This window comes from Carcharodon carcharias, chromosome 14 (genome assembly GCF_017639515.1).
Source record: "Carcharodon carcharias isolate sCarCar2 chromosome 14, sCarCar2.pri, whole genome shotgun sequence".
Taxonomy (NCBI): Eukaryota; Metazoa; Chordata; class Chondrichthyes; order Lamniformes; family Lamnidae; genus Carcharodon; species Carcharodon carcharias.
The window spans coordinates 21,591,092-21,605,892 of NC_054480.1; the positions used below are offsets into that span (position 1 = coordinate 21,591,092).

The 14,801-nt window shown below is 38.1% G+C and overlaps 1 protein-coding gene across 4 annotated transcripts in view; it reads right to left on the reverse strand.

Annotated features, from left to right (window-relative positions):
• Positions 1-2,497: 2,497 nt before the first annotated feature.
• LOC121287153 (translocating chain-associated membrane protein 1-like 1) overlaps positions 2,498-14,801 on the reverse strand; it is a 106,042-nt gene continuing 93,738 nt past the window's right edge. For all 4 annotated transcript variants that reach the window (XM_041204741.1, XM_041204742.1, XM_041204743.1 and 1 more), the window contains 3 exons: positions 13,121-13,264; positions 8,874-9,031; positions 2,498-6,076 (listed from right to left, as the gene is read on the reverse strand). In XM_041204741.1, the coding sequence (XP_041060675.1) occupies positions 6,003-6,076; positions 8,874-9,031; positions 13,121-13,264 (376 nt within the window). In that variant the 3' untranslated portion in view covers positions 2,498-6,002. The remainder of the gene's footprint in view (positions 6,077-8,873; positions 9,032-13,120; positions 13,265-14,801) is intronic.

Sequence of the window (14,801 nt, forward strand, 5' to 3'; positions counted from 1 at the left end):
ATGGTGTCCATAGAATCTAAGTGGCCGGTTGCCGTTCTTGGCAGCTCCATCATTAGGGATAAAGCGGGATGAACAATTTTAACAGGCTAAAAGCAACCCTAAAACAGTTGTGCTGCATTTACCACATCATTACTCCCTCCAACCCCACTGGCCATCATTGCCCACTAGGCATTACTATGCAGAATGGCCTGCGACTGCTCCCAAGTCCTATGTTCCTATATGGTTGTCAACTCTCCCAGATTGTCCTGGGCACTAATGCTAAGGGTCTGGGAGAAAAGTACTGTGTCATTTGTGGAAGTTCACACTTCTGTATCTCAGCCATCTGTGCAATCTACAGTTGCAATTTCCAGACCCAGTGTCATAGCTGACACACAAAGAATCTGTCTGCCTTCAGATGTTTCTTGATTCCCATTTTAAGCAGCAGCCTGGAAATTCTTCTACAGTATCTGGTCTCTGCCAGTTATTAATAATATGAAAGCAAAATGCTGCAGTTGCTGGAGATCTGAAGTAAAGACAAAGTGCTGGAAATACTCAGCAGGACTGGCAGCATCGGTGGAGAGAGAAATAGTTAATATGTCAAGTCCAATACAACTTCTTTGGAACGGCCATTGAACCTGCCATCATTGTAGCTTTGATAGAATTGCAGCAATGTGGCAGTGTGCTTTGAGAACTGGCACAAGAAAACTTGTACATTAGTTTCTGCAAATTTCAATTCTGTCTACTAACCAGCCTGCCTCAGGTTATAAAAAACCTTCTTTTATTTTGGATTTTTCACAACCGCACTATGTCCCAAAATGCTTCACAATTAAGAATTTTTGAAGTGCTACCATGGCTTCCCTGTTTCCTACACACAGCAAGATGAGAACATTACCAGATAATGCTTTGGTGACGTTAAGGGATAAATATTAGTTATGATAAAAGGAAGAACCCCATGCTATTCAAATAGTATCATGGAATCTTTTATATCCACCCACAGGGATAGATAGAACATCTTCCATCCGGAAGATGGCATCTTCCACAGTACGTTGGTCACTCAGTACTGCAGTGTCAACTGAGATTATATCCTCATTGGATAGAAGATCAGGACTGGAGCTCCTAATTACAACAATGCTCACCCAGCAGTTCTCTTGCTGCCCATTTAATGTAGTTGTGTTTAGATTTCAAGTATGCACAAGAGATAGGCAACACAATAATTTACTTATAGCTGGAGAGGGGAAGCACATTACTGAAGAGCTTTCACAGAGAGGGATCCTCAAATCCCTTCAACAGAAAGGATAATTTGAACTGGATGGCAAAGATTTTAAGTATTTACAGCTTCTAACTATATAGTATGGGGATATTGGATAAAAGTTAGATATTTGTTTTTAAATCATCTACAGTAGCTTCTTGCAAATAGAGAATTATCCGAAGAGTCATATTGGACTCAAAGCGTTAACTGTTTCTCTCTCCACAGATGCTTCCAGAGCTGCTGAGTTTTTTCAGCATTGTGTGCTTTTATTTCAGAATTATCTTGGTTCGCTGCTGTGAAATTCCAAGTTAAAACCTCTTAAGATGACATGGTTTCTTCCAGAGCAAATAGACTGCCATCTAGGAGTCTGATATGTTATTCAGCGAATTCAGAATTACTGCAACATTATAAAATCAGTCACAGAATAAATGGAGATTCCATCAAAACTCCACAAAGTTGTCATAAGCAGGCCGTCATTAATGATCTGGGGTCGAATAAAAGTACTTCAACATAAATGTGGAGACACTTCAAATTAAAGCAAAGCATAAATTCTACATCTTGATTGTAAATAGTCAATCTCTACAATTGTTGCATTAACATGAGTGGATAGTCCACCTATCAAGAACCACATTTAAATTGTGACTCATTTCTGTACCAATTCACTGCCACTGGAAAATCCTCTTTGCAACAAAATTTGAATATCTGTCCTGATATATGGCTAGGTGTCAAACTTTGTATAACAATCCCATGCAGCACCTTGGGATGTTTTACTATTTTAGAGGTGCTACATAAGTGCACCTTGTTGTTGACCCATTGCTGAAGAAATTAATTTGATTACCATTTGAGGTAACTTGAAGTAGAAAACTGCCAACTGTGTCTTTTGGATGATTATCGGAATGTTCAGATGACAGCTTCAAGAGCAGACATAGCAAACTACTGGCATCCCACCAGTTACAGAACCAAGAAACTTTCAGTTCAATGCCTAGCCTAGATTTCTTGCACAGGACAGTGCAATCCTATTTCAGAGCTGATTACACAAATTGTGTCAGTGTTTCCACCAGTGGCTATGCATCTCTGTAGGTTGGACTGCTGTACCTACATCTAACTGCAAACTGTGTACTGCATACACTGAACATGTACATTGCTGTGGACAATATCTGTTAATTTAAAAAAGTTTTCCTCCAAATCACATCACTGAACTGTCCCAATCTGCAAAGTATACACAGCAGCTTTAGCATTTCAAATATCAAAATATCAGATAATCAGCAATTTAAAATGTCACAGATGAGGCAACAAGTTTATTTTCCAGATTACAGAAATAGTGGTTTTATAACATCAGATTTAAAATGTATGTTGAACTTACAAGACCCTGCCGCCAAACATATACTTACACAAGAGCTTGGCAATTGAAGGTATGTTTAGAGTAGCAACTCAAAAACACGGTACTGTGTTCTACAACTCACAACTGAATATAACAAAATGACTATGTGAAGTTAAATAAAAGTCACCTTGAACCATCTTCTGTTGTACCAGCAGAGGAATAAAAAAGGCTCCCACTGTCCTGGTCACAAATTCATTAGAACACAAGAGCAAATGGAGTGGGAACAAGAAACTGTTACAGTTACATTGATTCACAAAATATATTAGAAAAACAAATTAACTACATTTACATGACTGAGTTTAGAAAGGCTTCTGACATTCAGGACTATTCTCATTTTAACTGTAACCGGCTAAGTGGTTATGTTTCATGTCATAACATAATAAAGTTTAAGCTGCTGTTCACATATAGCGCCCTCTTAAAAAAACACAATCAAATTTATTTATACATACTTGTAAGAAAATAGACTGGGAAATGACTGCTTTTTGATATCTCATTGGAGTTTCAGTATTTCCTCATGGATAAGATCAATATTCTGGTCAGCTCTGCCCATCCTGTCAGTCACACAGGATGTCCTGTCTCCCTAAAGTACTGATTAAGCACAGCAGCAGTCATTTTTTTCCAGTCTAAATGCAACAAATGTCTGCATACAAATATTCCAACATAAACAATAAGATAGTCCCTGTAACATTGTCCACTGACACAGAGCTGGGGTACTACAATTAGGCTGAAAACAGTGGTTTAACTGACAGCATGTGAAATTTTATCCTCCACTCCAAACAAGAGAGCATGAGATCGTCTAACAGCTTTTATCAAGTATTTTACCTCCCTGTATGTTGATTCTACATGCAACATTCACAGCAGCAGGCAGGGATGAGAGAAGCTTGGACTGTGCTCCAATTTAGGCACCAACACATTGTGTTAATCAGTATGTAATAGTGGGATTCACCTCAAACTTTGTTTTAGGAAACAATTCATGGAATTGCTCATAGAGATTTACAAGAACCATACAGCTTCCTATTTGCATAGAAAGACAAAACAGGTAAGTTTATTCTACTCAGTGGTTCATTATACAAGTGTATACACACGGTTGATTTTGTATAAATAAATGGTTGTGTACATGGTGATTCAATATAGGTAGATGGAAGTGTGTAAAAGTTTACTTGGCGCATGTATGCATTCTTATTTTACAAACATACCCAGTAATATGGCACATGGTCAACACGTCTGTACACACCAAGCGGTTTGATAAAATGATATGAAATGTATATGCACTGATTCAGTACAAATGAATCAGCACAGGCTTGTATATAAGGCGATTCAGTAAGTGAGGATGTGTACACATGATGATTTGGTACAGATATTTGGGAAAGTAAGCCTGTATGTATACATGCTAGTTTGGTAGATTTGATACACAAAAACGCTTATGATTTTCATATGTATGTGTACAAGGGATTCTGAGAAAGGCAAATGGGTAACATACAAGGCTCTATTTTAAAGGTGTATAAAATCTTTCATAATGGGATTGGCTTGACCAAAGTTGATAGGAGCACATGGTAGAAACTAAGCACAAATTAACAGGAGGTATCTTCCAGCTTTGTCAGAGTGGGCAATTGGTATAAAGTAATTTTTGAAGATGCACATAACTTGAACAGGAGCTGCCAGCTAAAAACATATTCTATAACGAATCCTTTAGTTATGAAACACCATGAAGATACCCCAAAGTAAGAATGTTAGATTTCCCTAAAGAAGGAATCTAACTTAGGAGAATGCCCAGAGAGAATCAGCGTGTAATACCATTTAATTGCCTCTTAGTAGGAAATATTATAGGGAAAAGCACAGTAAATGTGTTTTGAAGTTAATCTGGTTTAAAATATTTTTACAACTATCATGTAAAATACTACTGGTGACAAGTGTCATTTAAGACAAGTTGGTTCCAGAACCACTTCTTAAAACAGCAAAACAATTTCTTCTTTGATTAAAATAAACAATGTTTAAAAATGCTCTAAAGTCATGTGTTTGAGATGAAAAAAATCAACAGTGAAACTGACTAGGCATAATGGTTAAACTTTGATGCCTTTTCATGTTTAAACTACAGAAGTAGACAACATTTGTCAAAGTTAAGGCACAGTCCCCATCATGCATCTATGGGCAAAGCACTATGCTGATTTGGGCTTGAAGCAACTAAAATGATTGAGAACACACAAACAGACAGCAAAGGACCAATTTTCTCATTTAACATAAATTTCTTAAAAAATAACCTCCCCCTTGAAAAACAATTGAACTGAGTTACTGTATACTTGTAACAGTTGTTTTTGGCTTGTCATTTTTTACATTTCACATCAAGGACACTTGAATAAAGGGGGATGGGTAAAGGTTGGAGGTCAAATACACACACATACACACTCAGTCACAGAAGTAAAACAAAACTTCACATAGAAGTTTGGGCAGCATTTAACAATCCTTCTGGGGGGAAAAACAAATAAATAAAAAACCTCACCCTATGGTCTGAACAAGCTGTAGGAACTTTACAGCAAGAAATCAATTACATATTCAACCAACCTACCAAAAAAAAAGAGCCAAAGCCTGTAATAATGGCGTGGACACCACTCCAATAATATGCCATTGTTAACTGCAGGGACATAATGATTCATTCAGATCAACATATCTTTAGTGCAACAATGGAGACTGGCACACAGGGTGAAGTGGAGTTATTTTTCAGGAGTTTTAGGAAATGAAGAACTAAGTTACATTTTACATTTGAACTTGTATTCACAGTTTGTTTGGATCGGGGGGGGGGGGGGGGGGGGGTGGTTCTTGCACTTCTTGAAATCTAAACATCACAATAGACTCACTGCAAGGGGGAAGAGACAATGCAAGAATAAATCAGTGGAGCTGTGATAGGCCCAGTCTCCAGGTAATAAGACAATCTTCATATTTAATTCTGAACACACTGTTAGGAATTCCAAAATTCATGCCAATCGCACTGGTAACGGGGCCCACAACAGCCTTTGGTAAAGGCATCCGATTGGCTGATTTCTATCTCACCCCAATTACCACAGCCACCTTTCCATCATTTAGTCCTCCTGCCTCCACTCAAAACTGACAAGAGCAAAAAAACTGCAGGCATGCACCCCATTAGAGCTGAACATTTACCACTCGAGGCCTGTTCCAATAGCTGTTCTGTATGGTACAGTAGGACTTCAAATCTTGCTCCCATTCATAAGACTGCAAGGAGAGCCTCTCAACAGGGTCATCCATCACTTTCTTTGCTCGACTCTGATCAGTAAATAGTGATGAAAGTAGAGTGGTTTAGGGGTGAGACAGGATAAAATAGACTTGTGATTATCACAGTTTTTTTCCCTTCAGAGATTTCCCATGTTTTAAAATCCAGCTTCATGAAGCTTTTGCTTTCCTTGCACGTGGTGAGGTTCCACTTTCGGTCTTCACTGTTCCATTAGATGCATTAGCTGCAAAAGCATTATAAAAATACAGAAGATAATAAAAATTTAGTGCAAAGACAGACACATTAGATTCATATTCCTATTTAAAGATGGGATGGATTAGAAACCTGGCACCCTTTACTTATCCTGGAGACCCAAGATCTTATTAGAAATTCTCTACTTGATCACTTAGTTGATTTGACTCGGTATACTTGGGGGAACTTCCCTCCATGAAAAACTGGAAGTCATGCTACACCCCTAAAGCCTAGAGGCAGTCATTTTATTTCATGTAGGCTTCAAAAACATAACAAGAATGACTGAAAATAATTAAAAACAAAAGAACAGTACAGAAGTACTGTTTTCCAGAGAAATCCATCTAGGGATGTGTCAAAATAACATTTGGTATAGGAATAGCATTCAGAAGCATAACATTACTACAGAATGGCTGTGAATTTATAGAGACAGCATGTAATAAAATCCCTCTGAATTTAGATGCGAGTAATCAGGGATCCTAAATCCACAGTAATATCAAACACAAGCAAAGAGGACTGAAGTCAACTCGTGCTATTTAAATTAATTTTTTCCATGAGCATTTGATATTTGCTTCATGAACCAACAGTCAACTATTTGTAAGAATCAAGATGAATTATTGGACTGCTTTCTCTTTTGCAACTCTACTTTCTAACTGGCATAAACCTTCTAGGTACGATACATTCTAATCACTTCACCAAACAGGAAGTATAACTCTGCTGAACAGTGGAGTTTGGTTAAGCAGTTGACGGAGCAACAAAGGAGTGAACATTATTGAAAGATATTTGTGACCACAAAAAACTGGAGCAAATTGAACAGGAGTTATGGAGTAGCTGTTTGCTAATATCACTTCACAAGTTTGGCAATTTTGATTCAAATTGTAGTTGGGGGGGTGGGGGGGGAGATTTCTTCACTTAGCACTGCTGCACAACACAGATTACATCAGTGCCCCACAGAAGCTCACTGGCAACCTCCAATGATAGGAGGTATTACACATGAGCCGTGCTGGTAGTGACCACAGCATTGTGTGCCCCTGGGGAACTGACACAAGTCTTCATATGCAAATAACATGCCCTCTCTAGGTCTTCAGTGGTATCATTCATGGTAAAACAGACCATAAGACGTAGGAGCAGAAGTAGGCCATTCAGCCATCGAGTGTGCGCCATGAGATCATGGCTGATCTGACAATCCTCAACTCCACTTTCCTGCCTTTTCCACATAACCCTCGATTCCCTAACTGATTAAAAATCTGTCTATCTTAGCCTTGAATATACTTAACGACTAAGCCTCTACAGTTCTCTGCAGTAAAGAATTCCACAGATTCACTACCCTCTGAGAAGAAATTCCTCCTCACCTCTGTTTTAAGTGGGTGCCCCCTTACTGATATTATGCCCTCTAATCCAAGACTCTCCCACAAGGGGAAACAACCTCTCAGCATCTACCCTGTCAAGCCCCCTAAGAATCATATATGTTCCAATAAGGCGGCCTCTCATTCTTCTAAACTCTAATGAGTACAGGCCCAACCTACTTAACCTCTCATAAGAAAATTCCTCCATATCTGGGATCAACATAGTGAATCTTCTCTGGACTGCCTCCAATGCCAGTATATCTTTCCTTAGATAAGGGAGCCAAAACTGTTCACAGTATTCTAGGTGTGGTCTAACTAATGACTTGTATAGTTTTAGCAAGACTTCCCTATTTTTATACTCCATTCCCTTTGAAATAAAGGCCAACATTCCATCTGCCTTCCCTATTACCTGCTGAACTTGTATGCTAGCTTTTTGGGATTCATGCATGAGGACCCCCAAGTCCCTCTGTGCTGCAGCTTTCTGTAGTCTTTCTCCATTTAAGTAATATTCAGCTCTTCTACTCTTCCTGCCAAAGCACATAACCTCACATTTTACCACATTATATTCTATCTTCCAAACAGATTACTTGTTTTAAAATAAGAGACAGGAGATTTAACACAAATGATTCTGGTAAGGTGCAGATATATTCTTTTAAGGTATTAAAGCGTAAGTCAGGAATTGATCACAGGTTCATATTACTCAGAGGTCGATGCAATGTGACTTAAAAGTACCAAAGTATATAAAAGGACACTGTGGCCCGAAACTGACTCCATTACTGATGCATATTATGCGTGCCTATAAGATGAGGTAGCACACAACATGCTAGAGGCTCATTAGGGTGCTGAGTTTATTTTTTTTTTAAAGACGTTTAAACAGAAGTGTTCCCAAATGTGGCTCAAGCAGCATTACAGACACTTCAGGGGATGTGTCTAAGTGAAGCCTTCTTACTCCTACTTGGTGCTTACCCAGTAGACCATATTTTGGTGTTCCATTTATCTTTGCCTGTTCTCCAAAGGATAGCTGCTAGCCCTTGAAATAAGATGTTGCCCCTCTGATCATTATTGGCCTCAAAAGTACAGCAGCTATAAGGATAGCTGAAATAGAGATGGTCTGTGACACCTTATGACCAGCAACATACGATTTGCAACACATTTTATGACAGGACCCATGAATTAGTACAGAATCCTCATAGAAACAATCATATATGCTGTTTTTTCTGGAGTTATTGCAATCTCCCACGAAAGTTGCAGCATAAGAATGGGAGAGTCTTGACAGAAATTCAGGGTCAGCTTATTTAACTGTTTTAAAAAAAAGCTACTGTTCTGAGAATCATGCTTGTAAATTTGACAAAATGCTGTGTGTTTTTGATTTAGGAGGTTAAATTGTGGAATGATGGACGCAGGAAAGAAGAAAAAGTAACAAGATCTTTAGGTTCCAATACTGACCCTTGTACTCCTTTTTTGAAGGCTTGTTCTTGGTATTAGCTACTTTCTTTCTGGGGACCTGATTCTGAGTGTGTTCCCTCCACTTCTTCAGCTGAAAGTTAATAAACTTCCACATCATCCATGCTTGTGTTAGACAAATAGCTGCTAAGCAACTGATCCTGTTCAAACATAAAAGGAAATCTATAGGTCAGTGAACTATATACTTAGTCAAACTAAAAACCTTGCACAAAAACAATGAAAGCAGTGCTATAAGCTTGTCATAATTGTAATGTCACAAATGATAAATATCTTTGTACTATTTCAGCACTGAATCACCTGGAAATGTAATTTCAGCAAAGCATCTTTTAATTTAAAAACAAACTCTTTTTGGGTTGCATTGGTTGTGAAATGTCTTGTGCAATGGCGTACCATTCCTCACAGTGACTGTCTAATTGACAGGGCAATTGAAACAGCAATGCAAGTATTTCTCAGCAGGAAAGGAGTAAAGTTCGGGGGGGGGGGGGGGGGGTGTGGAAGAAGAGCAACACCAGACAGTCATCATGCATCCCTTGGTGGGCAGTAACAGACAAGCATTTTGAGGCTATGCAATCAGCCACCTGCCTACTATCTTGACTAGAGGATGTTGGGGGAGTGTGAATTCTAAAAAGGAGGAGGAGGAAATACAATGAAATTTTGCAGTTGTATTATCAGGAGTTTGAAGATTAAATATTTTGGAAAATATTTTTCTTTTAAAATAGAGATTTAGTCTGCGGGTGTGTCTTAATTAGATTAAAGTCAGCTAGTCTGGTGCTTTAATATGTACTAGTTTGAGATGTAAATAGAGAGGTGTATTTGCATTTTGCATTTACTGCAGTTGGTAAAGCAGAGTTATTTAAAATTCCAAGACGGAAACTTTAAACGACTGTCATGACCTATAATTTTAAGTGTTATGTTTGAGTTGCGAACTCTAATTCTGGAATCAGACCACCAGTTCGAGGTTTTACATTAAACTAATTTAAACATTTTATTAATTCACACAGGTTAAAATATATACATGTGGTTACAAATTACTACTATCATAACTTCTAACAAATTCCCAAACTAATCTCCATTAAGGCAACAGCAATCCATAGACTTAACCAAACACCAGGCAAAGCATTTTCACTTTACAAATTCAAAATGAGGTTCTTTTCACTGTAGAGCCAGTTGAAAAAAAAGCTCAGATCTATTGCCATTCATTTTACATTTGTTGCAGCAAGTAAATCCCATATTAAAAACCAAAGCTAAAATAAAATCCCCCAAACCTTAAAAAGAGATGGACAAAATTACTGCTGACCTTTGTATAATGTGTTTCACTAAAAAAAATTACTTGCATTTTTGCAGTACCTCATCACATTTCTCAGAATCAGTCCAAAATTCCTTGCCTAGAATATTGAATTATTCTGAAATGCAGTTACTTCCATTATGTAGACCAGTTGTATACTGGGGTGTGCAAACCAGACAGTCAAGGTTTTCTGGGATCCTCAAAATAATGTAAAAGTGCTTACGTGGGTAGCCAGAGGCAGGCTTGGTGAAAACCAGGAGGAGCAGAGCGTGACCGCCACACGTGTAGCACAGAATGGACCGTCTCTCTAGGAGGGGTGCATGCATGGAGGAGTGCTGAGTGCTACACTAAGTGAGTTCTGGATCTCAAGAGAGATATCAAGTTGTCAGCAGTCTACTGGGTGAAGTAACTGGAGGGAGCAGGTCCTAAAGGAAAAAGAGAAAGGCGCCAAGAAGCCCTTTAAGTCAAAGGACAAGGACAGGAATCTGGAAAAGGTCCTGTTACGTGAAGCTAAAAGTAAGGAGCAGAGAGGAAGACTCCAATCTTAAAGCAACTTCTTCGAGAGGAGATTGGAAAACGCCGTGTGAAAGGCAGAGTTCAGTGAGACCACTGAGGCTCACGGTGTGACAAACGTCTGGTGGTAGTGGGGGGGGGGAGTCGATCAACAACCCATTGCATGTGTCTGGGATGACATCTGTCACTTGGTTTCAGAGTGTGGTGTGTCTGATCACAGGTCTCCTATTGGTTTACATGGACTGTGTACTAACTGTGAAATTAGAGTATAAGATAGCTTCTGTAACTTGTGTTATCCTTACAAATCTGTATATATCTGTAAAGGTATAGTTGTGGATGAAGGAGTATTGTAACATAGTTCATCTTTTCCTGTTTAATAAATGTCTTATTCTTTTGTTAAAAGTTTATTAGCTGACTCCGATGACTCTGTTCAGTGGCCACTCTCCACATGTCTAAACAAAAAATAAAAGTTAGGATCTATCAAGCTGGGTTCCACCCTGGGATCTGACTTATCCAGTACCAAAATCAGCTGGAATCACACCAGATTATCTAGTGCTTTATTTCAAAAGAATGAGTAGCCAGATTGGGAATACTTGCATAGTTCCATCTGCATAACTAAAAAAAAAATAGGATTTATCTAAGATTTGAGACATCAGATACTTTACAGAATGGTACAGGATTTACAGTACAGAAACAGGCCATTTGGCCCAGCTGCTCAATGCTGGTACTTAAGCTCCACACTAGCCTCCAATCAGCATATGGACTTATCTACCTTCCCCTTAAATGCATCTATGTAATTCACTTCTACTATTTCTTGTCATAGCAAGTTCCACATTCCAGCCACTGTCTGTTTTTTTTTCTGTCTTTTCCACAAAGGAATAAAAAGAAAAAATTCTAATTGATGGTCACATGGGCTGCCCTCGAAGCAGCTGCCAGATAGAAGTGTGACAGCATGATTTACTCCAGGCTAAAACAAGAAATCCTGGGAAAAGTTACAGGTTGGGTTCCAAAACATTTCTCTCAAAGGCTGACCATTTTCATGGACCTACTGCAAAGGCATAAAATAAAACTCAAGAACAAGTAGGTTACAGAAAGCTTAGGCTAAAATCAAAAGATGAATAAAAAATCTTCACCTTTCCAAAAGTTGGCGGATGGTAATAATAATGATGGTTTTCTCTACATGAGAAAACTCTGACGTTGTATCTTAACAGATTTGGGGTATAACAGATTGAGAGAAATGTAGAAAATTGGTTAATATGGTGGAAACAAAGTGTAACAGGAGAAATTCTAATTTGATATGATTCCGGGAATCAGCTTCTTCACTACATTGACGTACGACTTAGATGAATGTATTAGGCGTTATGTTGTTTATGCTTATGGATGGTACCAAACTGTGTGGGAAAGCAGGATTTTGCAGCTAGAAGCTTAATTTTCAAAGATTTAGAAGCACTGACAACACACAGCAGCAACGGTAAACACAATCGTATTGTGTCTTAAACATAGATCTGCACACTAGAAGGTTAAGGAACTGATGTTGATACCATTAAAGTTTTAATAACAGCACAATGTAATGTGTTTACTGCTATACTTGCAAAAATATAGTAAGGCAATGGAAAGGATTCAAGACAACTTTTAAGATCACTGAAGGGTGCTAAGGTTGCTAAGCCTACTTGCACTACATAAAAGATAAGGAGTGATGATAAACCTATTTAAAATTAACTTATTTGCATTTAAGAGGGGAGCTTGTGCAATGACATGCCACTTACTACACAGAGTTTACTCCTGCCAAAGGGAAACCAATTACTCAAAAATGCATCCAGAAACAATGCCTAGGGTGGTAGTGGAGAAAGACGACTTCAAGGGATGCAATGCCCCTAGTCAGTAAGCAAGCAAGATTGGATTTCTTGGAATCAAAGCTAAATTTGCAATTTTTACATGCCACTAATACACACTAGATCATCTCCAATGCCAATTCTTGTGCACAATTGCCAGTAGACTGAGTTACCAATAACAGCAATGTTATTTTGGAAAGCTCCTCAGCACAGACCAAATACTTACTCACAGGAGGAAAAATTCAAATGAAATGTCACCTGGGTTGCTCTTTCACAAAAGCTACCAACTAGTTAGCAAGCGGTACTGGTGAAGATCCAGTGGGTCATCTTAGACAAGGGTGATGCAAAACACCAGAGCATGAACAAAATTGAAAGAGGAGCAAAATTGTTTTGTTGTTTTTAAAAACAGTTGCACCCTGAAAAGACGATAACAAAATGTAACTAAGCCATATAATACTAAAATGTCAGTTATTCATACCTAATTTTAAGTTTAGCTCTTAAGTTAACAGCCCTACCCTTAAAAGTTAAAATAACATGGACAAACAATAGGTGAAAAACTTTTCAAATGTTAGGTTCTCTAAGCCATTTCAGTTGCCTACCTGACAGTCAATGTGTTGAAATTTCCATTTGCTACTGAGAAGTCTTGATTCTCTGCTCTCGCAAGGCCAAAGCCAAACGTGAGGACAGACAGAGTCAAAGTGAGGAGGCGAGCCATTACAAAAAGTAGAGCCCAGAGAGTGAAGCTAAGGAGGACAGAACACATCTTTTAGTAATAAATCACTAAACCTTATTGACGAACAAGGTGAAGATGCTTACATTATTTTTTTCTGGTACTCATTCAGCACATTGTTTTATATCAGATATATCTTAAAGTTCCAGTGATCATCCGTTATTTGTAGCATTTGAACCAAAAGGATAATGTAATAGGGTACTGTACTTTTAAACCTCAACTATTGCATAGCAAAGCACCTCATGGTTCAACAACCATAAACATTTTTTCCTTACTTCACTCATTTTCAATTATAAATGGATGACAGCTTTTCACCAATTCCCCAAACACTGGAAATAGTTTTTCCATATTTATCCAATTTAAATCTGTTGTGACTTTCAAAATCTACAACAAACATACTCTCAGCTTTATCTGCTCCAAGTGATAATAGTTCCAAGTATTCAAGTCTCTCTTCAAAATTTAGTTCTCAAAGCTTGGTGAATCTACACTCTTTATGGCTTTACACCCTTTCACTAAAACAGCATCCAAAATTGCACAAAGTACTTTTACCTAACTAAAGTATGGACCATGTTCATCAGTATCTCTTTGCTTTTGTACTTTATGTCCTAATTATAAAACGCAAATTGCCACTGGCTTTTTATGGCTTTGTTGAACTACACTCACAATTACAAGGAATTTATATTCATACCCATCCAATCTCTGTTCATCCGCAGGCTTCATTGAGTCTATATTCCTATTCTTTATTTTCCCTTCCAAAATACTTGACCGTGCACCTTTCCAATTACATTTTATCCACTGCATGGTTGTTTATTCTACTAACTTAACCTACCGAAGCTAGAGTCTTCCTCACAGTTTTTACACCCCCAATTTCTGTGATATTAACAAATTCTGATATATCAAAAATAAAGGTAGGCAAGTATGCCCACCCCACCCCTTCAAACAATTCTCTAAACCGAACATCCATTAACCCTAACCCTTTATTTTCTTTAAGTCAACCAGCTCATAACTAATCAAGTCAAAATTTAAAAAAATGTGGGAATACATAGCTTGTCAGTCAACATCTATAAAGGCCAAAAGGCAGGCTATGACATTACAATATTATATTAATCATCCTATCATCTCTTTTCTTGCACAGAGGTTTTTATTGGTTATCCTGCACAATTTGCATATCTAAGAAGACTTGGAAAAATGTAGTAAGAGTTTCTTGAATCTCCTCTCTCACTTGCTATACTGAAGGATGCATGCTATCAGGATTCAGTGATTTTCAGCCAATTTTTCCAGTACTAATTCCTTTTTAGTTATTTTGAACAATTGTTCCACATCCTCCTCTAGTGCACCTGCATTACATTTCTATTATTTACAAAAACATACAGAAATTAATATCTCCATCATCCATTCTTGCTCCACAATTACATAAGAACATATGAACAAGGAGCGGGAGTACGCCACTTGGCCCCTCAAACCTGCTCCACCATTTCATAAGATCATGGCTGAATTGATAGTAAACTCAAATCTGCATACCGCCTACCCCCAATAACCTATCAGCCCCT